This window comes from Lotus japonicus, chromosome 2 (genome assembly GCF_012489685.1).
Source record: "Lotus japonicus ecotype B-129 chromosome 2, LjGifu_v1.2".
In the NCBI taxonomy this organism is placed as follows: domain Eukaryota; kingdom Viridiplantae; phylum Streptophyta; class Magnoliopsida; order Fabales; family Fabaceae; genus Lotus; species Lotus japonicus.
In genome coordinates, this window is record NC_080042.1 from 80098457 (window position 1) to 80123553 (window position 25097).

The window sequence follows — 25097 nt, forward strand, 5'->3', positions numbered from 1 at the left end:
TGAAATCTAAAATCAAGTTTTGGGGCATCATGGGAGATCAAATCAAGAAGAAACCCAGAATCCTCTGCCTCCACGGTTTCAGGACCAGTAACAAAACTGAAACTAATTTCCATTGAATCAAGAAATGAAGAAGAAGATTACAGAAGGATAATGCTTCAGTAGTTTTCAGAATAAAAGATACTAGGTTATATAACAAGATAACCTTCTAACAGAAAACACAACTGACTAACTTCTAATTAAAAGCAAGGACTCTAACTAATACTAATTACAAACTAGTCCTTGATCTATTACATATCTATTAGCCCCCCTCAAACTGGGAGGTGAATGTCTTTCATGCCCAGTTTGGAAATACAAGTCTTGAAAGGTGCAGGAGTCAAAGGTTTTGTGAATACATCAGCAGTTTGTAGAGTAGTAGAAATAGGCAAGAGATGAACTAATCCTTGTTGAAGCTTTTCTCTGACTATATGACAGTCAAGTTCAATATGTTTGGTCCTCTCATGATAGCTGGGATTGTGTGCAATGTGCATAGCACTTTGATTATCACAGAACATGGAAGTAGGAGCTAGCTGTGGCTGATTCAGATCTTGAAGAAGGTAGTGTAGCCATTGAATTTCACACACTATTGTTGCCATGGCCCTGTACTCAGATTCACAAGAAGATCTGGATGCAGTGCTTTGTTTCTTAGACCTCCAAGAAATCAGAGAATCACCTAAGAATAAGCAATAGCCAGTAATAGATTTCCTAGTATCAATACAACCTGCCCAATCAGAATCACTGAAGGCAGTTAGAGTTGTAGAAGATGAAGCAGGATAGAACAAGCCTGATCCAGGAGATCCTTTGAGATACTTGAGAACCCTGTGAGCTGCTTGTTCATGAATGTCAGTAGGAGCAGAAAGAAACTGACTGAGCTGATTCACTGCAAACGTGATGTCAGGTCTTGTAGTATTAAGATATAAGAGTCTGCCCACTAGTCTTCTATAAGACCCTATATCAGTAAGAGGAGTGCCAATGTTTGTTCCTAGTTTCTGTGAGTTGTCCATGGGAGTAGAAACAGGTTTGGAAGCCAAATGTCCTGAATCTGAAATCAGTTGAAGAGCATACTTTCTCTGATTGAGAACAATGCCTGATGTGGACCGTGCAATTTCAAGACCTAAAAAATACTTGGCCTCACCCAAGTCTTTGATCCTGAACTGATCATGAAGTGAAGATTTGACAAGTTGAATCTCATGCATATCATTTCCAGCCAGAAGAACATCATCAACATATAGAAGCAAAGCAGTAAAAGAACCTGAGGATGCTTTAATATAGAGGGTGTGATCAGCATTACTTTGCTTGTACCCTAGTTTCTTGAGAGAAGCACTAAGTGTGTTGAACCATTGTCTGCTGGCCTGCTTTAAGCCATACAAGGATTTCTGAAGAAGACAGACTTGGTTAGCTTTGTTACAAACTAGTCCTTGAGGAATTGTCATATAGATCTGCTCATCAAGGGATGCATGTAGGAATGCATTGTCTACATCTAATTGGTGAAGATGCCATTGCTGAGAAGCACACAAAGCTAAAATCACCCTTAAAGTTGTCATTTTTGCAACAGGGGAAAATGTGTCTTGGAAGTCCACTCCTTCAACTTGAGTGTAACCCTTTACCACCAAACGAGCCTTATACCTCTCAATGGACCCATCTTGCTTGTATTTGACCTTATACACCCATTTGCAGCCAATAGGTTTAGAGTCAGGAGGTTTATCCACCAAAATCCAAGTTTGATTTCTCTCCAAGGCTTCAATCTCTTGATCCATAGCCTTTCTCCAGCACTCATGTTTCACTGCCTCCGAAAATCTTGTTGGTTCCAAGCTTGAGCTAATGTTCATTACAAAAGATTGATACTTGGGATTAAGATGATCATAAGACAATACTTTGGATAAAGGATAAGTGATACCTGTGCTTGAAGAAGTAATTGGCACACTATCAGAAGACAAGAGAGTACAATGGTAATCTTGAAGGTAAGATGGTGGTTTCCTTATTCTTTGTGATGTTCGTGGAGCAATAACCTGATTTTGGTTATTAACTGGTGGTTCCTGAGCTTGTACAGTAGCTGGAACAGGTATGTCATCATCAAAGATAGGAGGAAGGATAGTAGGTAAAGCTTGTGTTGGAGTTAAGTCACTATCAAGAGGTTTGAAGGGGTAAATGTGTTCATGGAAAGTCACATTTCTAGAAATGGAAATGACTCTACTTTTGAGGTCATAGGTAACAAAACCTTTAGTGCCAGGTTTAAAACCAAGGAAAATGCACTTAGTAGCCCGAGGATCAAATTTCTTCCTGTGACTGGTAAGTGTTGAGACAAAACACAAAGTGCCAAAAATTTTGAGATTAGTGAGGTCAGGGACTGTATTGTAAAGGATTTGAAATGGACATTTATTGTCTAGCACTGGTGTAGGTAGGCGATTTATGAGATAGACAGCATGTGCTACAGCATAGGACCAAAAAGTAACTGGTAAATAAGCTTGGAAAAGCAAGGCTCTAGCTACACTAATGACATGTTGATGTTTCCTTTCAACTATGGCATTTTGCTGGGGGGTTTCAACACAAGTGGTGTGATGAATGATACCCTCAGAAGAATAGAAAAGAGGCATGAGAAATTCCTGGCCATTATCACTCCTTAAGGTTTTTACTGAAGTGCCAAACTGATTTCTAACAAAAGCACAAAAAGTCTTAATGAGAGGTCTCACTTCAGCTTTGGATTTCATGAAATAAATCCATGTGTGTCTTGAAAAATCATCAACCACAGTAAGAAAATAAGAAAAGCCAGACAAAGACACAGTTGCAACAGGGCCCCAAATATCAAAATGCACAAGCTGAAACAGAAAACTTGACTTGCTAGTGCTTAAAGGAAATTGAAGCTTCTTTTGCTTAGCAATTGGACAAATGTCACAAGAATGTGTTTTATTACAATGAACATATGGAAAAAGGTCCTTAATGGACTGATCCTTTACACAAGAAGGATGTCCTAGTCTATAGTGCCATAGGTTTGAATTATTAGACACTGAACTATTTACAAGGCTATTCACAAAGCTATTTACATGAGATTTATGGATAGAGTTGGAAGACTTGACCGAAGCAAGGTGGGCATCAATGATGGGAGCACTGGCTTGATTTCTGAAGATGTACAACCCTCTAATTGCCTTAGCTGTGCCAATCATCTTCCAAGCATTGGAATCCTGTATCAAACAATCATCATTTTCCAAAGTCAGCTTAAACTTCATGCATTTAACCAATGTGTAAACTGATATCAAATTATAGGTAAAATCTGGCAAATACAACACATTAGTGAGCACTAAAGTATCTGAGACTCTAATTGTGCCCTTGATTGTTGCAATGCATATAGTGCCATTGGGAAGAGACACCCTGACAGGAGAAATCTTCTTGTAAGTGATGAAACAAGCAAGATTAGTGCAAATATGATCTGTGGCTCCAGTGTCCACAACCCAAATTAAAAATTTACCATTCTTGGTGGTGATGGCAATCTTGGAACAAGCATTCACACTGGCTGTTTGGGAATCCTGAGAAGGCAAGAGAGCTAGCAAAGTGTTGTACTGATCTTGTGTGAACCCAAATTTGCAAGGTTGATCTTGAGGATCTGCAGCTGGATCGTTCTCATTGACATGGACACAATTAGCAGATTTAGGAGGATACTTCCTGGACTTGTACCCTGGAGGAAACCCATGCTTTCTGTAGCATTCCTCAATGGTATGACCCATCTTCCCACAATGTGTACACTTCTTAGAGTTGTACCTTCCAGAATTGCCGGCAGATCCAGAAGTACTAGAAGAATTAGGCTTGCTCATGGTAGTTTCCTTAGAAGCCATCATGGCATTAGCACCTGCAACATTCTCTGTAACAAATTGCCTTTCCTGCTGAGCTATCATGGCAAAAACGCGATTGACATTCGGAAGGGAATCAAGAAGCATCAACTGAGAACGAACACCAGAATATTGATCATTTAGACCACGCAAGAATCGAACAACCTGATTTTTATTGCGCTCTTCACCAATCTTCCTAAGAGCTCCACAAGAACATGATGGATTGCAAGTACATACCGGAAGAGGATTGAGGATGTCCAATTCATCCCAGAGTGTCTTCATCGAGGTGTAGAATTTTGAAATTGAGCTATCCCCTTGACGTAATCCAAATATTTCTTCTTAGATCTCAGAAATTCGAAACAAATCTGCTTGAGAAAACCTCTCGCGCAATTCATTCCATACATCGGTAGCTTTGTCACGCCAGAGAACAGATTGTGCAATTTCAGGGGAAATGGATTTGATGATCCAAGATAAGACCATCATGTTACCTCGTTGCCAGAATGGATAAATTGGGTGATTCAGAGGAGGCTTCACGATCGAACCATCAATGAACCCTAGCTTGTTCTTCGTCATGAGGCTCATCCTCATAGCGCGCGCCCAGTTGTGGTAATTTCCTTCCGATAGCGGTGGCGATACAAGAACCGTCGACGGGCTCTCATTCGGATGAATGTAGAACGCATGTGACACGGTTTGAGCATCCTGCACGGTGAAAGGATATGGAGAAACTACATCGGCGGCCATGGCTATGAAACAGAGCAAATCGCGAAGACAAGAAGCTCGATCTGGAAAGCCAGAGAGAAGATGAAAAGAATCGATGCACAGAGAAGAATCGATTCACAGAGAAGAATCAAGAATCACGTGTGTGCGGAAAAACGTGAAATCATCTGATACCATAACAAAACTGAAACTAATTTCCATTGAATCAAGAAATGAAGAAGAAGATTACAGAAGGATAATGCTTCAGTAGTTTTCAGAATAAAAGATACTAGGTTATATAACAAGATAACCTTCTAACAGAAAACACAACTGACTAACTTCTAATTAAAAGCAAGGACTCTAACTAATACTAATTACAAACTAGTCCTTGATCTATTACATATCTATTAACCAGTGGTCAAATCCTCAAGCAACTAGTCTCACGGTGGCCAGAATCTGTGCTACAGAAGCTGGACCTTGTATTTCTCGATGGCCAATTTCCAGCACAGGGAAAATCAGACGTTGAAGGCATTTATGACCCTCCTTACTATGAATGGTTCCAAGCCCATAAGGTCAGTGAATATTAATCTACACATCACCACATGGTGTATGAGTATAATAATCATGGGCTATCTATTTGTTTGCAGGATTTCAGTGAGTACAGTAACTTTGAAGAATGCTTAGCATACATTGAAGATTACATGGTGAAAAATGGCCCTTTTGATGGTTTTCTAGGATTTTCTCAGGTATGGTTTGATCACTATTGAACTTTTGGTAGCTTTAAATTTTTCCTTTTATTTTGTGCTAATTATCATGTATGTATGTGTGTCACTTATTAGGGAGCAATTTTAGCTGCTTCACTGCCAGGAATGCAAGAACAGGTACTTAAAAAGAAGCCCATCTTCTTAGTCATTTTTTATCCTTAATTGCAATTGATTTTAGAATCGGAATCAACTCGCCTACCGAGTACTGAGTAGCTTGTGTGAGTAGCTTCTGTATTATAGAATTGATTTTTGAGGAAAGACTAATCCAAACATGTTATAAGTTGGCATCCACCTGCTCGTTATTAAAAAATGTTCTTATGGTGAAATAAATAATGAATGCTTGAGCTGACAAACAGTCTAAAATAATGGTAAAAGAATGAATATACTTGTGTTGGCCCAGAGTCTCTAGTTAAATTAGATTTAATTTTATTGAATTAAGTGATGATGGTTTTAGGGAGTAGCACTTGGGAAGGTAGAGAAGATCAAGTTCCTGATTGTGATATCAGGAGCCAAGTTTGGAGGGAAGAAGTTTGGATTGCCTAAATTGGCTTCCAATGCATTTTCAAAACCAATTGAGTGCCCCTCTCTTCACTTTATAGGTAGTTTCAAGAAACAATTAGTCTCTTCTGTTTCTTTTTATGCCTTAAAAAGTTGCATTGTATCTCCCATAAAGTACGTAACAATGAATATACTAGTACTAATACACTTTGTCCATGTATGTTGTAAATATGTCATGTGATGAAGGGGAGACCGATTTCATGAAGCCAGAGAGCATTGCTCTGCTGGAAGCATTCGTGGATCCTCTTGTGATTCATCACCCAAAAGGGCATACAATCCCCAGGCTTGGTTAGTCTTTTAGTTAACTTTGCAGTGTTATATGCGTAGGAAAGTATTGAAATCTGAGATTTTGGTTTGGTGGTTTGTTGTTCCAGATGATAAGAGTCTTGAAACTATGCTCAGTTTCATTGACACCATTCAGGGGATACAATCGGATGGTCAAGGCAAGACTTGAACTTTGATGGATACATATTATTTGCCTATCTGTCAGTCTTATGAGGGAAAAGGAACGATCTGCTGCATTGTAATAAAAATGGCTAAGCAAGCTCAATTTAAGCATTGCGATATTGCTCCTTCGAGATTGTTATTCCGTTGATGTAAGTCTCATTAGACAGCCTTATGGCTAGAATCTAATTTACTTTGACCCCCCAAAAAATAAGGCATTCATCATTGATTTGAGCATCAATTAAAGGGGTTCTGTCATGAGTCGGGCGGGTAACAAACCCAATGATTCTCTAATAAAAGCAATTATTTAAGGAAGAAAATTTATTTCTCAATGCAGATTTCTAAAATATTTCTAAGAGTTTTTAATTAGCTATTATTTAGAAGTGAAAAGTACACGACTTAAGAATAACTACTGTAAGAAGAAAAGTGGCTAAGAAAGAAATAAATTGCTAAGGAAATGGGGTGACCCCTAATGTGGACCACTTTTAAAGTGGTCTAATTTTAGACCACTTTTTTTAATCTGCTATAATAGGTCAACACATCTTTTTTTAAAGAAATTTAATATATAACAAATTTTTAATGATATTTTTTCTTTAAAAAAATAATGTGTTGACCTGTTATACCCAGTCAAAGTAGATGGTGTAAAATTACACCACCTAAAATTGGTGCATATTAGGTTCACCCAGGAAATAGAGCAAAGACTTGGAATTTAAAGGTTGAAAGGTAAGTAAAGGACTATAAAAAAAATGAAGTTAAAGTAAAGGAAAACATGATAAATTTATAAAAACTTATTTGACCATATTTCTAGCCAATGTGAGACTTCTAACACACCCCTTCACGCTAAGGGTTGGACATCTAGAGTGTGAATGAACATCAACGGATAGCCCAAATATGGGAGGTCAAGCAAATAGATCTAGGATAGACTTTGATATCATATTAGAATTAAGGAGACCTAACTTAACCCAAAAGCTAAGTCTAGAGTTGAGGGTGGTAGTGGCTGGCCACATAGGTGCGTTGGCAGCTAGAGAGGGAGAGAGACACCATAGGGAGATAAGGGTCAAAACCTAGGTCATAATACCATGTTGGAAATATGGAGACCTAACTCAACCCAAAAACTAGTTATAGAGTTGAGGGTTGTTTTAGGGGAATTGGGTTTGGGGCCCCCCATATGGGACTCCGCGCCTCACCCTTTTTTTTTAAACGCAAAACTGCCCTACGGAATTTTAATTTCCATATTCACTAAAATAGAATACGGAAGTTAAAATTCCGTATTCTATCTCTGACAGACATCACCTTTTCCACCATTACTCCTCCCTCCACCAACCCCTTCACCATTACTCCTCCGTCACCAACCCCTCACCAGCCCCCTTAACCCCCTCAATGCCTCCAGACCACCCTCTCTCTCACCCTCTCCTACCTCACTTTCACTCTTCCTACCACCACCACCAACTCCTTCATTGGCCAAGCTCTCCACCATTGGATGCAACAAGATAACATTTGAGGTAAGTGTTGTTGGTTGTTTGTTGTTATGTTGTAAGTTGAAGTAGTTGAAGTGGTTAGATTAAGTAGTTTAAGTAGTTAGATTAAGTAGTTTAAGTAGTTAGAATGATGATGTTTTGAAGTTCTGAGACGCGATAAAATACGGAATACAAATTACCGTAGTGAATACGGACATTTATATTCCGTATTCAATACGGATTATCAATTTCCGTATTCGATATGGATTATAAAGTTCCGTATTCAATATGGATAATAAAGTTCCGTATTCTCTTGTAGGGATGACAGAATCATTTTTCTTTCGTGAATCACAATTGATTGAAGTTATCTATAAATTCACTATATAATTCACTATCTTAATTATCAATTTAAAAACATTTTCTAAATTAATCAAGCTAATTAGATTTTTGCTTAAAGACTAAACAGACCCAAAATACGGAAAATGAAGTTCCATATCGAATACGGAAAATGATGTTCCATATCAAATACGGAAAATCATTTTCCGTATTGAACCATAACCTCCATTAACGCCATTGCTGAATCGAAACTCGCCCCAAAGCCAATTTATACCATTTCAGCCAACATAACCTCTACGTAAGCATCAATCGACTACCCTAGGGTTGAAAGATTCACATAATTTCAAGTTAAATGGTGAAAGGAGAAGGTTGGAAGAGAGCGCTGAAATGGGTTTGAAAAAACCCTCTGTCGTTTACATACTAATAGAATACGGAAAATTAAATTCCGTAGTCAATACGGAAGATAAATTTCCGTATTCTATTCAAGGGGGGCTTTCCAGTAATTTCCCCACTTTAAGTGGGGCGCGGAGCCCCATAGGGGGGCCCCAAACCCAATTCCCTTGTTTTAGCCCTTATAAACATTTATTTGGTTATATCTCTAGCCAATGTAGAACTTTTAACATTTTTCCTTAACGAAAAACATTTAGGGTGTGCAGAAAGCAACGCTCGAACAAATGCTCGTTAATTGATTTTGAGGCTTTTGATAGGTACAGCTTGTGCCAAAATCTGAGGCCCAAGTTTGTTAGTTGAGCGGTTTTTTTGGTACAGTTAGTTGAGCAGTTGAAGGCATTGAATACTCAACCCCCTAAATAATGACCCAGAAAAGTTTACACAAGCAATTGAAATAAAACCCACAACGACACATTTGTGAAATCTAAAAGCAAGTTGATGGAAGATCATAGCTTGAATAAACCCAGAATCCTCTGCCTCCACGGTCACACGCGTAGTGGTGAATTCCTGAAGCGATTAGTCTTACAGTGGCCAGAATCTGTGATACAAAAACTGGACCTCGTCTTTCTCAATGGCCCATTTCCAATGCTGGAACCAGACAGTTTTGAATGGTTCCAAGCCAATGAGGTTTGTTATAATAATAAGAGTGAATGGTTAAATTAGTCATGAAAGTGTGATACTGGCAAGTTCGTCATGCATATAGGAAATATCTCTGCGGTCACTAATTATGTAAAATGTGGATCAAGTTAGTCCTAGGTAACTTGACCGACATTTTTACACAGTCAGCATTGGGACAAACTCGTGAGCGTCCAATATTTTCAGGGACAAATTTCATCATTCACTGGTAATAATAATGATGCTGATGTCATTCATTGATGTATCTGTTTGTTTTGTTTGCTGCAGGATTTCACTGAGTACAGTAACTTTGAAGAATGCTTAGCATACATTGAAGATTACATGGTGAAAAATGGCCCTTTTGATGGTTTTCTAGGACACTCTCAGGTATGGTTGGACTTGGATCACTATTGAACTTTTGGCATCTTTTTTTGTTGTTGTTATAATCACGTATGTCTGTCACTTATTAGGGAGTACACTGCCAGGAATGTAAGAACAGGTACGATGAAAGAAACCCATATATGTTTGCTATTATAAAATGTTGTTAATTACTTTTAATTTGATTGAACTAAGTGATCGATGATGAGTTTAGGGAGTAGCACTTGGGAAGGTAGACAAGATAAAGTTCGTGATTCTGTCATCAGCAGCTAAGCTTGGAGGGGAGAAGTTTGCAGCGCCTGAATTAGCTTCCAATGCATTTTCAAAACCAATCGAGTGTCCATCTCTTCATTTTATAGGTAGTTCTTAATTTTAACTTGCAAAGTTGCATTGTATCTCCCATTAACATACTAATTAATAATTCACTTTGTCCATGTTGTTATGTGATGAAGGGGGTGAGACTGATAAAGCGATGCCAGAGAGCATTGCTTTGCTGAAAGAATTCGTGGAGCCTGTTGTGATTTATCACACACAAGGGCATACCGTCCCCCGGCTTGGTTAGTTGTAATTAATTTTCAAAACATGCTAGCAACACACTAAAAACTGACTCCAACATACTCATTGTGTTCTATGAGTTTATTGGAGTGTGTCAGTGTGTTGCTACGTGCTAGTCCTCTTGTTAATTATTCTATTCTATGAGTGTATGAGTGTGTTGGAGCGTGTACTAGTAAGAGTGTGTTCTATAGTACACAAGTAGTGATAGAAGTCTGAGATTTTTGTTTGGTGCTTGGTTGTTCCAGATGATGATAAGAGTCTTGGAATTATGCTCGGTTTCATTGACACCATTCAGGGGACACTTACTATGACTATGGACACCGCTTGGGCCGTGAAAGATTGCGCTCGGCCTGCCAATTTATATTTTTGGTCAAGCTGAGCAAATTGTTGGGCCTAAGTTGAGTGAATCAGCCCACCAGTGATAATACTATTATGAAACATATAGGGTATCCTTGAGCCCAAAAATAAGTATGAAAAAAAAACATGGAGCATCCATATTGCATATATGTTAAATCCATCCCTGTATAATAATATCCACTTTCATCCTACAAGAACATGAAAACTGCTTATGGAACTAATGTGTAGATTGACAAATAACAATGCACCGTTAAGTACTGATTACTACTTACATAGCCAGTTAAGTCAAAAGATGTTTAATTAAGAATGAGACATTCAATAAAAAGAAAGGTCCCCTCCCCTCCCACTCTGGAACTTTCTTAGTGGGTCAATGGTTAATCATTACAAACTTCTACTAACCCAATTAGATTTTCATTTATTCCCCCTTCTACACGCTTGGCTGAGATTCTTCTTAATTTAAACCTTTTTGCTTAAATGAATAATGTCGGTGCATTATGGCAAAGATATCATTAGCTAGCTAGTTTATGAGGTCTTCATAAATTTCTGTGTAGAAAAAGAAACACCACTACTCCCTCCATTCCTATATAACTGATACTTTAAGGTTGTGGCACAAATATTAAGAAGTAGCAATTAATATTCTTGTTTTACTAAAATTACTATCTAACTTCCTATTATACTCTTTATCTCTCTTATCAATTCTAACTTTTCAATTTTCCTACAAACAATAAATGAAGGGCATAATTGATAAAGTAGCATTAATGCTCTCTTGAAATTGTAAAAGTATCAGTTAAATAGGAACAAAAAAAAGAACCAAATTAGTATCAGTTATTTAGGAACGGAGGGAGTACTAAATTGTTAAAATCATCTCTAAAAATGTAAGCGTCCAAAAAGTTAGTTCATACTCATACAGTTCCTAAATGTATAAATTGCCGGTCAAATTAATCTACAAATGTGTTAAAATATTTGTCAAGTTAATCATTAATGTAAAGGACTAATTTGACTAGTATTTGATAAAATCATGAACTTTTAACGGTATTTACTTCTTCTTCTGTGGGTTAATTTCTTTGATGCCTTATCTTTTAAAGATGAAGTTGGTGATTCACTGAAAACAACATCTAGGCCGGTCATTAGGGCCTGGCAGAAGCACTACAACTTAAATGGCAAGTTGGGGAGGTGCATTTGGGTCATGGCCTATAACAGAGTGGGGTGGGGGGACCCCATCTACTATGGCCTTTAGACCCGCAATTCATGCTATGCAATGGTTTTGATTGAAGGGGGTTCCATTTTGCTCATTTGACATGTAAGTAAATGCTTTAACACTAACCATCTTTAATTAGATTGCTATGATTATTGAACATCTAATGTCTTAATCAAGGAATCCAGTTAACTGTTTATAAAGCAAGATTAGATGGCCCATTATATCTTTGCATTTGCACGCGGGAATGTCATTTCCTAAGATTTCACTTTGAGGTTCCATGTTTGAGTGAAATTAAAGCTGCAAGAAAATAAAGTGAAACCCCAAAGCAAAGCAATTTTATATTTTAGGGAAGCATGCAACGGTAACCCTTTAAGCTAGCTCATTCTCAACTGCCACAAAAACCATGATTTAAAGAACATTGATCTTCAGCTCCTAGTTACTGATGAATCAAGATAAAAAGTCAATTCATGAACAGAAAAAAATCAATTTATTAATATATTTTATACATTTCTTAATAGACGGCCTATGAATGGTTATCAGTACCTCTTAACATTGTTGCTTTAGAATGGGGCTTATGCTGATTATGTACCATAAAAATAATTAGCCTCAACTTTGATGCATACTTTATAGACTATGAAATTTACTATTATATGGTCACAATCTCAATGTGTTATATATTTATGCTTTTTTAATAAGAGGAAAAATAAAACAGGAAAAAAATTAACTACTAGCGTCTAAATATAGTGACGCATAAATGAACAACGAGGGATGTCTCCAAACTCAGTGATTCGCCGCTTCTCGCGATGCTTTCATAGCAAGATAGTCCGCTGTAGTATTTCGTTCTCTGAGATATGTACAAACGTGATACTCCAATCCTTGTTCAACCATTCTCGAACCTTCAGAATCTCATCACGTGCCCAAATCGTGTCCACCACCACCGGTGCCTGCAAGATGCGAACCACCTCCAAACAGTCTGATGCACAAGTCCATTGCCTAATACCAAGTATCATATATATATAGCGTAGCAACAACTTATAGCATAATTGGTAGATAGTTGAATTCTTCAAACATTTAGTTGATCGTTGGACGATGTGAATAAAAATACAATTTATTGATAGAGATTTAGCTACTTAATTTAATATTAAAGTCTCAATAATTAATCTCACAACTGCCGGCAAATCATACATCGTGTTGTTGAAGAACAATAGCCTCAACCATTTAAACCGGTTAATTATGATAGTGTCATATACCAAAAAGTATGCAAATCCACTGTTACATTAAAATAATTGTTCCTCTTCACAAAGTTCTAAGGTTAAATGATTCGGTTGTTTGCTTCCCTATGAATCTAACAAGATCGTTGTAAGTGAATGTCGGTGTGCTTGATCTATGGACATTAAACTATATATGTAGGCCATTATTATTATAAGTCATATGTTTTAGTATCAGTGTGTGTCTGAATTAAACTTGCTATCATTTCTGGTCCCTAGCTTGGAATTATAATATTTATAACGCTTTTGGTGTAACCTAGTATTCGTTCTCATTAGCTCTTACTTCTTTATTTATTTGGTGGGAGGAAGGCATCGGCCTGGGGTAGACATGCCGCCTTTTTATTATTTCACTAATGGATATTTTGTAAAATATTCACATAGATTTTTCTTACCTCATATTCATGCATAGATAATTTTGTTTTCTCAACCAATTTGATAGTTTATGAAATTGAGATTAGTGCTCACGAGAGCTACTAAAGCCAATATTTTCTTGCTCTGGGTTTAAAGATTTGTACATGTTAAGATTTGGAAGTTTAAATGGGTTATGTTGTTGTGATTGAGGTTTGAATTGGTAAAAGACTGCTCTTATTAATAGGTGATCAACTAAGCTTAATATTTAAGAAAGAAAAAAGATAAATTATTGGGTATGACCAAGCAAATTCAAGACCGATCCAACTTTGGCGTTCCGGTATGGAAATTAACCAGTCTAACGCGGGATGGGTTGTGATGCCTTGAGTTGGCCCGTACTTGGCTTCTTTTTTTCTTATTTATTGAAAGATTTATTAAATATACACATTAAATTAAACAATAAAAATGAATATATTATGTATAACTATTTTTTATTTTTTCATGTAGTAAAAGATTATTATTTAACTTAAGCTAATTTTTAAAATCACTTTTTAAAAAATTAAAAAAAAAACAACGGTGCATGAGTTATCTCATTTACTCGTAGTCTATGAATGACTGAATTGGTAAAATTAAAGGCCGACATATGGTGTTCGTGGGATGGGTTATAATGAGTTAAACTTGTCTTTACTCGGTCCTATATGCTGATCAATTAGGTCAGTTTTAAATAAGAACCCATACCTTGCTAGACTTGAAAAAATCCGACGAGACGTGATTTTAGCAAAGTTGGGTTACCAAAGGTCATGTATGTGTTAGCTGATCGGAAGAACAATTGAATGTCAATTTTAATTCTCACCAAGAAATTATAAGGCTTAAACCTCATATTAGTCTCTGTCTTTGTGTCGCCGTCTGAGGTAGGTCCCTGTTGACTACACAATTTTATATAATTTCGACCTATGTTGCATAATTTCGACCTATGAAGTCGAAAGTAAGGAGACTCAAGAAAATTTACCAAGTGCTAAGTGACTTCGGCTGGAAAGTATTTTTTCGAGATGTGAAGAATCCATTACGGGAGGCCGGTTGTTTTGAAGACAGTTCGCGAAAGACACGTAAGGAGCAAAAAAGGACACGTGTAGGACGAAGACATATTCAGAAGACACTTGTAATGGTTTTATCAATTGACCGTTAGAAGTCAGTTACATTTTTAAGTCTATAAATAGCAGGTTTGTAGAAAGAATAGGGGTTCACAATCTTTACTCGAAAATTCTCAAGTGCTTACAATCAATCACAATGATTACAAGCCAAGTTAGAGTGAAAAAGTAGGGATTCGTGTAACACTTTGCATCTTATAGTTCATTATTATCATTCAGATTTAGAAAATTCATTTATTGCTTTTATCATTTAAACCGAATGTATTCGTTTTGTTTCTAATTTGTTATTAAATCTCTTTAGTTTTGAGTGACTAAATTTAATTTATTTTCACCAAAGAACCCAAGAGGACTCGAATCCAGTCCCAGATTGATCCTTGGATTCTCTATTTGTTTTACCAAAATTTGGTGTAAACAAATTGGCACGCCCAGTGGGACCTCTTTGTGAAAATAGTTGTTGAATTCGGTTATCATTCAAACTTACTTAACCCACGTTTATGCGTTTAAGAAGTGGAAGACTAGTAAGTATGGCGAATGGTAGATCGAGAAGTGGTAATTCCCCTCCCGCGAATACTGGACCTTCGGCAAGTCAAACCGGAAATCCCGGTGCTGGAGTGAATGTTGAGGGAAATGCCTTGAACTCTGGAACGGCACAGGCAACAACGACCAATGTGGCCGAAAATGTTATACCTGTGGTGACGCAAGCGGCTACAGTGCCCTCTCCGACGACTCCAGTCGTATCACAAATGGTTGCTGGGGCATCTCGCCCTCAACCGGTGAACATGCCGGTGAATCCGCCATTTGGGATGCCTCCAGGGTTAATGGCTGGAGTAGGGACATTTCCTGCCATATATTCAGATAACGTAATGTCAGTCGGATCCCCGAGGAATCAACACCAGGCTTCGGCCTCCAACGTCGGGGGTCGAAATAATATTTATCCTCAGGGGATGGCAGGGGCGAGTGTCAACCATTTAGGGACTTCGTTGACAAATACCTCTGTTAACGTATTGAGGCAACAAATGGATGATAGTAACCACGAAATGGTGAATATGTTGGCCCAACAAATAGGAACTGTGTTTAATCCTTTAATCCAAAACACAAATGAGTCGTATCAGCAGTTGACGAGACAAATGGGTCGAATTGCTGACGCTTTTGGAGTCCCTCGAAACGAGGTGGCGAATCCTGTGGGGGTAGCGGCGAATAATGCCGTCGAAATAAATGCGGTTCCTCAGAATGTTCCGCTTCAAGCAAATGCCGAAGTGGCGGTAGTGCAAGGTCGAAATCAATTGGATAACCTTGGTGGCCAAATGCCTCTGAACATTGAAAATCCTATCTTAATAAATCGAAATATGGATGCAGATAGGGTAGTCGAGAGAGTTAGACAAAATAACGTTAGGGGGCATCAAAATATAGCAGGCATAGTCGAACAGTTATTGAACCAACATGGATTCAATGTGGGTTATGCAAATCGACCCCATTTTGCTTCGGCTTTCTCCGAATTCGTCCTGCAAACAGAATTGCCTAGAGGATGGAAAGTTCCTAAGTTCACCAAGTTCTCGGGGGATACTGGAGAGTCGACAGTCGAACATATCGCTAGGTACCAAATAGAAGCAGGGGATATAGCAAATAATGAGAACCTGAAGATGAAATATTTTCCGAGCTCTTTGACTAAAAATGCTTTTACTTGGTTTACTACTTTGTTGCCTAATTCAATCCATAATTGGGCTCAGTTAGAGAGAGTTTTTCACGAACAGTTCTTCAGGGGTGAGTCGAAAGTCAGTCTGAAGGAATTGGCCAGCGTGAAAAGAAAATTCAAAGAAACCATAGATGATTACTTGAATAGGTTCAGACAAATGAAGTCGAAGTGCTTCACTCAGGTCCCAGAACATGAGTTAGTCGAAATGGCGGCTGGCGGCCTAGACTACTCAATTCGTAAGAAGATAGATACCCAACATCTTAGGGACATGGCTCAATTGGCTGACAGGGTCAGACAGATTGAAAATTTGAAGCTCGAAAAAGAAAAATTTAATAGAGTTCCCAAGAAGGGTAAAGTTGCGTTCGTCGAAAGTTACGAATATGAAGTCGATTATGACTCTTATCCAGGCAACTGTGATGATATCGAACAGCAGGAGGTTGATGTGGCCGAATTGGTATCAGGACCTCCTTATGTTTGTAGGATGTTAAAACCCTATGAATCTAAAAATGCGGAAACAAACAAAGGTGTTGGTAAATTTCCTGTGAAAGCGTATAATTTCGATGTTACTAAATGCGACGCGATTTATGATATTCTGTTAAAAGATGGTCAAATTAAAGTATCTCCTGATCAAAAAGAAGTACCTTTCGACCAAAGGAAAGGAAAAAAGTTTTGCAAGTTTCATAATGTATTCAGTCACTGGACTAATAATTGTGTACGTTTCAGGGATCTGGTGCAAACTGCAATCAAAGAAGGACGGCTCAAGTTCGAGGAAAAGGATAAGGCTGCTATGAAGATTGATTCTGACCCAATGCAAATTGGCAACGCCAATTACGTCGAGCCAGCCGGGATAATGATGGTTGAGTTGTCTGATTTGAATCAGGTTGCTACTGGAGGAGATGATATCGAAGCTGTGGGGCCTACTCCAGGGATGGAGAAGGTCGAATTGTCTGAAGAGGGAATGGATGCTCCTTCCGTGGAAGAAGATGTCGAAACCGCTAAGAAGGTGGTTTACCCTCGGTCGGAGGAAAGCCTGTTGGAATTCCTGCAGCGTTGCCAAAAGTCTTACTCTGAAGTGATGTTGTGCCCAAGGTGCAGTGTCGTGTTTGACAAGGTGGCTGCTCAAGCTATAGAAGATGCTGAAATCAAGAAACGCCGCGCAGTAATACCGGAAAGGCCTCCTAGTTTTGGGTCCAGAGGACGAGCTGATTCTCCCTTCATAAGGGGAAGGGGATCTTTTGGGTTCGGAAGAGGGCGTGGTCGAACTTATATGCCACCAAGTCGAGTTCCGTTCAACAAGTGGATGGCAAGGAGTCAGGCGCCTCACCCTAAGGTTAAGGTGGTCGAATTGGGAAGTGGGTCTGCCTATATGGATAATTCTCGAAATCATAAGAATTATACCTATGTCCCAAGGCCGTATCTAGGTCGAAACCCAATGACAAAAACTCAATGGAGGCGTCACCAGAGGGAGAAAGCCTTCGAGGTAGGCCAATCCAGTTCTGAGAGGCCAGTCAAGTACCAACTTTTGGGCCAAAGTGGTGGGGCTCCTATGGTTCCTATTCAGGTGATTAAGCAGAGTATGAAGAATGCTGGGAATTGGGTGACTACTAACCAGGCAAAAGGGAAAGAGGAACAGTCTGAAGATGTCGAAATGAAGGACAACTTTGAAATGTTGGAGTCTGAGTTTGAGTCCATGTGCAGCTTAGTCTCGATCCTTCCAGAAGAGTTCGATGTGAAAACTGAAATCACTGATGATGAAGAGGATTACTACGTCGAGGAGGATGATGACAATCCACTGTGCTATTATGTGATGACTAAAGGAGGAATCGAAGATGATTGTGCTGTTTTCAAGAAACCAGATATGGAGATGAAGAAGCATTTGAAACCGCTTTTTGTGTGGGCCCGCATTGAAGGAGTAGGCGTCAATAAAGTCTTGGTTGATGGCGGAGCCGCCATAAATTTGATGCCAAAGTTTCTGCTTAAGAAGATTGGGAAATCTGTCGAGGATTTGCAACCTCATAACATGATGTTGACTGATTACGAGGGAAAAACTTCTAAGTCTTTGGGAATGTTATTAGTGGACACCACAATTGGTACTGTTTCTCGACCTACTCTGTTCGTGGTAGTGCCATCGAAAGCAAACTACAATCTGTTGCTAGGACGAGAATGGATTCATGGGGTGGGAGCTGTGCCGTCCTCCCTTCATCAAAAGCTGTCAATTTGGAGGCCAGATGGGGTGGTCGAAAATGTTGATGCTGACCAGAGTTACTACAAAGCTGAAGTGGAGTTTGTTGACCGAAAGAATTTCGAGAAGCGGATGGCAAACATTGCTCCGTATGAATCAGAAGGAAAAGAACACATGGAAGGTTCCACTAGTTATGCGATGAATCTTCATCCGGAGTACGGATTTCTTTGGAATAAAAACTTTCGTGCTCAGAATGCCACTGGAGAGTGGCAAATCGTTGAATTAGATGATTGAGTCGAGCGTAGCTCGAATATCGGCCTATGCGGCCGAGATGAGATTAAAGACGGCCTTGGAGGCCGAACAATATATAGGAACGGCAAAGGAAACCGAATATGAAGAAATTTGCAAGCCGGAGGAGTGCCTAGATTTGGATCATTTTAATGAAGACAGATCAAAACCGGTTCTTGATTGTATATATGATGATGAACCCCTTGGATTCGAGCAATCTTTAGATCCCATGTTAAAAATGCAGGCTCAGGATCCTTTGGAGGAGGTTGATTTAGGAGATGGGACTAAGAAAAGGCCGACGTATGTAAGTTCGTTGATCGATTCGGGTTTTAAGAATCGGATTGTTAGTTTGTTGCAGGAATACAAAGATTGCTTCGCATGGGATTATGACGAAATGCCGGGTTTAAGCCGGGAGTTAGTGGAGTTGAAGTTACCAATTCGGCCTGGTAGGAAACCAGTGAAGCAAGCCCCAAGGAGATTCGCCCCGGAGGTGTTCTCAAAGATAAAAGAGGAAGTGGAGCGCTTACTTGGAGCAAAGTTCATACGAACAGCCAGGGCAATTTCTGGGATTCATTGTTCATAAGAAGGGCATTGAAATCGACCAGAATAAGGCGAAAGCAATCTTCGATACTCAACCACCGTCGAATAAAAAACAGTTACAATCTTTGTTGGGCAAAGTCAATTTCTTGAGAAGGTTTATCATGGATCTAAGCGGGAAAACCAAGGTATTCTCCACATTGCTTCGACTTAAGAAAGAACAAGAGTTTCAATGGATGGAAGAACATCAGAAGGCGTTTGAGGAAATAAAAGCCAGCCTAACAACGGCACCAGTCATGGCTCCTCTCATTCGTGGAAAACCAATGAAACTCTACATTTCGGCATCAGAGGAAACTATTGGCAGTGTGTTGGCTCAAGATGATGAAGATGGAATCGAAAGGGCTATATATTATTTGAGCCGAATCCTTAATGATGCCGAAACTAGATATAGTTTAGTAGAAAAATTGTGTTTATGTTTGTATTTTTCATGTACTAAACTTAAGTACTATATCAAACCTATTGATGTAACCGTTATTTCCCATTATGATATAATAAAGCATATGCTGTTCAAGCCCATTCTTCATAGTCGAATTGGAAAGTGGGCGTTGGCCCTTACTGAGTTTTCTTTAAGTTATCAACATTTAAGGGCTATGAAAGGCCAAGTAATAGCTGATTTTTTGGTTGATCATAGTGGGTCGAAAGAACAGGAGACGGTGGTGACGTTGAAACCTTGGGAAATGTATTTCGATGGTTCGAGGCATAAGAAGGGGACCGGGATAGGTATCTTGGTAATTTCACTCCAAGGAATCCCGACAAAAATTAAGTTGGGCATCGAAGGTGAGTGTTCGAATAATGAGGCAGAGTATGAAGCTTTATTGATTGGGCTCGAAACGGCTCTAAACTTGGGGGCTAGAGAGCTTTTAATTCGTGGAGATTCAGAGTTGGTTATTAAGCAACTAACTGGTGAATACCAATGCGTTAGTGAGAATTTAATGAAATATCATTCGAAAGCAGTTAAAATGTTAAGAAGTTTTGATGAAGTCGAATTATGTCATATCCCTAGGATCGAGAATGCTGAAGCGAATGTTTTGGCACAAATTGCGTCAGGTTACCGGCTACCTCGGAAAAAGTTTAAAGAGCTAGTAAAGGTCAAAAGAAAGTTTATTCCTAGTTTTAAAGAAAGGAAAGTGGAGTTCGAGCAGGAGGTATTGGTTATTAGTAATTTGGATGACAGTGATTGGAGGAAACCTGTTGTGAAATACTTGCAAAACCCAAACGCACCAATAGATCGAAGAACAAAGTATCGAGCTCTAAGTTACTTGATTTTGGATGACGAATTGTTTAAAAAAGGGGTGAATGAAGTTTTACTAAAGTGCCTAAGTGAAGAAGAAGCGTTTCGGGCAGTCAAGGCCGTTCATGATGGTATGTGTGGGGCGCATCAGGCTGGCCATAAGATGAAGTGGACATTGTTTCGACAAGGAGTATATTGGCCAAGTATGTTAAAAGATTGCATTGAATATGCCAAATCTTGCGCCGAATGTCAGAAGCATGCTGGCATCCAACATGTACCGGCAAGTGAGTTACACTCGATCGTGAAACCCTGGCCATTTAGGGGTTGGGCGTTGGATTTGATAGGTCAAATACATCCTTCTTCGTCTAAACAACATGACTATATAATAGTGGCTATCGATTACTTCACTAAATGGGTCGAGGCCATTCCGCTGAGAGGCGTCGACCAAGATACGGTTATTAGTTTTATTCAAGAACACATAGTATTTAGATATGGGATCCCTGAGACGTTAACTACTGACCAAGGGTCAGTATTTACTGGGAGGAAAATGGCTCAGTTTGCTGAGGATTTTGGAATAAAACTGTTAACTTCAACGCCATATTATGCTCAGGCGAATGGACAAGTCGAAGCAGCTAATAAAGTTTTAATTAACTTGGTTAAGAAACACATTAGTCAAAAGCCTAGAAGGTGGCATGAAACTTTGAGTCAAGTTTTATGGGCTTATCGAAATTCGCCCAAAGAGGCCACTGGAGTAACTCCTTTTCGACTTACGTACGGGCATGAGTCAGTTTTACCGATCGAAATATGCTTACAGTCCGTTAGAATTCAAAGGCAATTCGAGATTCCGTGTGATGATTATTGGAATATGATGTATGACGAGTTAATTGAATTGGACGAGGAAAGATTAAATGCTTTAGAAGTTATGATTCGACAAAAAGAACGAATTACTAAAAGTTATAATAAAAAAGTCAAGTTTAAGGCATTTAGCGTTGGAGACTTAGTTTGGAAAGTGATCCTTCCAATGGACAAAAAAGATCGAGCATACGGAAAATGGGCCCCTAAATGGGAAGGGCCATTTAAAGTGATTAAGTGTTATTCAAACAACGCGTATTCGATTGAGGAAATTGGAACGATTGCTCGAATATTGACGATAAATGGAAAATACTTAAAAAGGTTTAAGCCAGCGATTCATGAGATAAAGATTGATATAGAAATGTAGTGCATAAGCTGAAAATAAATATGGCGAAAACGCTATTAGAGAGTACATAGGGAAATAAAGTGGCACAGGCGCCATGTAAAAAAAAAAAAAAACATGATCAATAGAAATAAGAAGACTAAAATGGTGGAGTGGCTTTCATGGGAGCATATCGACCCTTGAGTTTCTTAAGTCGCTTGTCAACCTTCGCCTTCTTGTTTTGAAGCTCAGAAATTTCGCCTTCAAGCCGATTCTTGTCTTTCACGTGAGAAATGGCCTTGGCAGCAACTTCGGTTTTTTGTTTCTTGAACTTGGCCAGATTGGCTTTGAGGGATTTTTCCTGTTGTTGAAGTTCGGCAATCTGTTTCAAAATTTCATTCAGTTGCATCGAGTCAGCTTCTTCGAGTAATTTGATGGAATCCACTTCGGTTTTAGCTTGGTCGAATGATTCAGCTGCTTGTGTGCACTCAGTGAATTTGGAGGCTAAGTCTTGACCGACAAGTTTGGCTTGGTCAAGGGTCGAGAGTGATTCGTCAAGAAACTCTTGTAATTCTTGAATGCCCTTTTCTTGTTGATCAGTGAGGTCCTCATTGCCAAGGTCAGCGATAAGTTGCTTAATTTCTCGGCCTAAGTTAGGATTCGAGTTGAGGGCAGAGAATAGATCTTGCTCGAACGTAAGAGATCGCAGCTTGTTGATCATGGTGGTGGCGGTGTTCAGAGTGCTTGCGCCTTCGTTTTGCATAGATGATTCTTGGCTTCGACTGGTGCTAAGAGAGACTTGACCGCTGATGAGTTGCTCAAGGGCTAATACTGGGTCATCCATAGCAAGAGCGTCAAAGTCTTCGATAGGAATGGACTGAGGAGACTTCTTGCCAGCAACAGGGCTCGAAACCTCAAGGGCTTTTTCTTGGGTCTTCGAAACTTTGGCAATGGGTGAAGGGATAGGCTGACGGTCTTCATCAGTATCTGACTTTTCGGCCGAAGCACCAAGGTCCTGCGTAAAAGACTCATTGTCAGATGAAACATAACTAACTATTCGACCAGAAGGATATTGAATTCGTAATGGTTGAAAGTTTAAAAAGTCATCAAGACTTTGGCAGTCAGAAGAACTGGAATCAGAAGAGTTCGAAGACAAATGGATTACTTGAGGAGGGGGCTTTGGTTTCGAGGAATTGTCCTGAAGAAGAATGCAAAAGGTAAGTACAAGGATTAAGGGATAACCAAGAAAAGAGTGTTGAACGAAAAATACTTACTTGTTCTTGCTGAGTTTTGGTCGGAGAAGAAGCTCCCGAACTTTCGCTTTGAGAGGAGCCAGAATCTTCTTGGTCAGTTTCTGCTTGTTGCTCCTCTTGATTCGGCTCAGCCCCGGCACGTTTCTTTGCAGAAGAGATCGGTGGATTCTCTTCGTTAATGTCCGAGGCTTTAGAGTTAGCATTGTCTTGTGCAGCTTCATCTGGATCGACAGTCTTGGAAGAAATGTTCTCGTCTTCAGGAATTGGGTCTACCTGCAAAATATAAGGAAAGAAGATGAGTAAAAAAAAAAAAAAAAAAAAAAAAAAAAAAAAAAAAAAATTGCAATGAGAAGGGTAGAAGATAAGATTACCAAAGTTCTTTCTGAGTCGTCCTTTTCGGACGAAATTCTTATTTTCTTTCGAGCGTCCGAAGTCGAGCTTTGAGAACCTCTCTTTCGAGCCTGGAAAATATATAAGATATGGATTTGGAGTTGAATAAAGGGTAAAACAACACATTAACGAATATACCTTAGGGACGTTCTTTTGTTGAACTGGAATGCCTGTTGAATTGTCGGAACCTTCGTCTTCCTTACATGGAACCTTGGGTATTGGTTCGGCTGAAGGAAAAGGGGTATAAGTGCGAGAGTAAAGGAAAAAGAACAAAAGTAAGACGAGTCTATCTAACCTTGATGAATTTGTGTAAGGACTTGGACGTGACATGAGTTAACATGAATGTGTCCGGGGTAGTTGTGCAAGAAATATTTAGTCGAAGTAACCCTTTTCGGAAGTGGTAAAAGACTTTGTATAAAACATTTGTATGTAAAATGGTCGAGCCACTTTGGGTAAATAACAGGTAAAGCCAAAGCCATGTCACTGGTAGGAAAAGCTGGAAATTTTGGACAATAATGTCGAAGAGTGTAAACATATTTATCCACAAAAGGGGGAAAAAGTTTAATTTTTAAAACTTTGGCTTTGACCTTTTCTTTTAAAACTTCCGCCGCTTCCGAAAGGGTTAAATTCAATCGACCTGGAAGATAAACAGTTTTGAAGAATCTCTGAAATGACTGGATTTCTTTGATGAGCATACCTCGAGTTTTCTTTGTAGCCTTTTTCTGCACAGATTGAAGAGCTTCAGTCATCTTTCCAATACAAACTCCTAAGGTGGTCTGAATAGACTTGTAGTAGGTCGACCACCAAACTTCAAATTCTTTAGTGCAATAAAAGGATGGTTCGAAAGACAGAGGTTCAAGACGAAGAGCAGACGTCTTTTTGTCATAATAGTTGAGGGCTTCATAAAAAGAGTCGACATCTTTGTCGCAAAACCCTTCGTTGCAAATGGCATCCTTTTTTGAGAAAAGAGGGATAGGAACGATTTGACATAGGCCGAATTGTCTAGCCACAAGCTGAGGCTGGTAACCCAACACGTTCACCTCAGATTTTTTGAAACCAAGGGGAAGAACTTGAGGTCGGAAAAATTCCCTCCAGATGCTAATACTTTCAAGTTGTTCGCCCGGAGATTCGCATGGGAAAGGTCGGACAAGCCATTTGGGACCAGTAGTTGGAGCAGCAAATGGAGCAAGGTTGGGAGTAAAAGAGGTCATTTCCATAAAAGCAGTAAAAAACTCACGGAAAGTGGTTTCTGGATCGACTTTATCTTTGGAAGGAGTCAAGCAATTAAGTCGAAAAGCAGCAATAGAAGTCGAGACATTTTGTGGACTTGGAGTTGAGAGTTTGGTCTCAAATATGGCATTTAGCCAAAGTTGAAGAAACCATAGAGGTCCAGCAAAAAGGATGTTTTTCTCGGCTCCAGAGGGCTTCTGAAGAGAAGTGATGGCTTGACTCAAAGAAAGGTAAAGTTCGCCTAATAAAACTTTACCTAAACAGACGTCGGTACCTTCGTGCAGAAGTTGAGCAAGAAGCACAAATTTCTGAGGAACTTGAAGAGACTTGGAACAAAGGAAGAAAGCAGAAAGCCAGAACAACAAGAAAGCTACATGTTCCGAGTCGGAAACATTTGCAGAGGTCTTGTCGTGGTTTCTCAGAATGAAGCTTTTGTAAGTTAGATGGTTATAGTCTAATTTGATTTCTTTCTTAACAGGCCGGTCGAATGTAAAAGAAGAACCTGTAGGTCGAAGACCGGCAATAGCAGCTACATCTAAGAGAGTAGGGGTAATCATTCCCTGAGGAGTATGAAAGGTATTGGTCGAACGCTCCCAAAAGAAGAAAGAACTGGCTAACATTGCTGGATGG

General features: G+C 39.2%; 5 protein-coding genes across 5 annotated transcripts; 3 read left to right on the top strand and 2 right to left on the bottom strand.

Annotated features, from left to right (window-relative positions):
- Positions 1–6634, top strand: LOC130740064 (uncharacterized). Its single transcript, XM_057592559.1, has 7 exons — positions 1–90; positions 4971–5125; positions 5201–5299; positions 5393–5434; positions 5772–5916; positions 6062–6163; positions 6250–6634. Exons 1-7 carry the CDS (start codon positions 30–32, stop codon positions 6327–6329), a joined length of 684 nt encoding a protein of 227 aa, XP_057448542.1. The 5' UTR covers positions 1–29; the 3' UTR covers positions 6330–6634.
- Positions 6635–8762: 2128 nt separating this feature from the next.
- On the top strand, positions 8763–13253 carry LOC130740065 (uncharacterized). The gene is made up of 5 exons (XM_057592560.1): positions 8763–9189; positions 9466–9564; positions 9770–9914; positions 10008–10112; positions 10356–13253. Exons 1-5 carry the CDS (start codon positions 9001–9003, stop codon positions 10487–10489), a joined length of 672 nt encoding a protein of 223 aa, XP_057448543.1. The 5' UTR covers positions 8763–9000; the 3' UTR covers positions 10490–13253.
- Positions 13254–19293: 6040 nt separating this feature from the next.
- On the top strand, positions 19294–21639 carry LOC130737095 (uncharacterized). The gene has a single exon (XM_057588865.1). The coding sequence runs from the start codon at positions 19294–19296 to the stop codon at positions 21637–21639; it is 2346 nt and encodes a 781-aa protein (XP_057444848.1).
- On the bottom strand, positions 21524–23320 carry LOC130740067 (uncharacterized). Its single transcript, XM_057592562.1, has 4 exons — positions 23219–23320; positions 22869–23120; positions 22760–22792; positions 21524–22609 (listed from the first exon to the last, which is right to left on the bottom strand). Exon 4 carries the CDS (start codon positions 22436–22438, stop codon positions 21755–21757), a length of 684 nt encoding a protein of 227 aa, XP_057448545.1. The 5' UTR covers positions 22439–22609; positions 22760–22792; positions 22869–23120; positions 23219–23320; the 3' UTR covers positions 21524–21754.
- Positions 23274–25097, bottom strand: LOC130740066 (uncharacterized). Its single transcript, XM_057592561.1, has 2 exons — positions 23376–25097; positions 23274–23308 (listed from the first exon to the last, which is right to left on the bottom strand). Exon 1 carries the CDS (start codon positions 25085–25087, stop codon positions 23528–23530), a length of 1560 nt encoding a protein of 519 aa, XP_057448544.1. The 5' UTR covers positions 25088–25097; the 3' UTR covers positions 23274–23308; positions 23376–23527.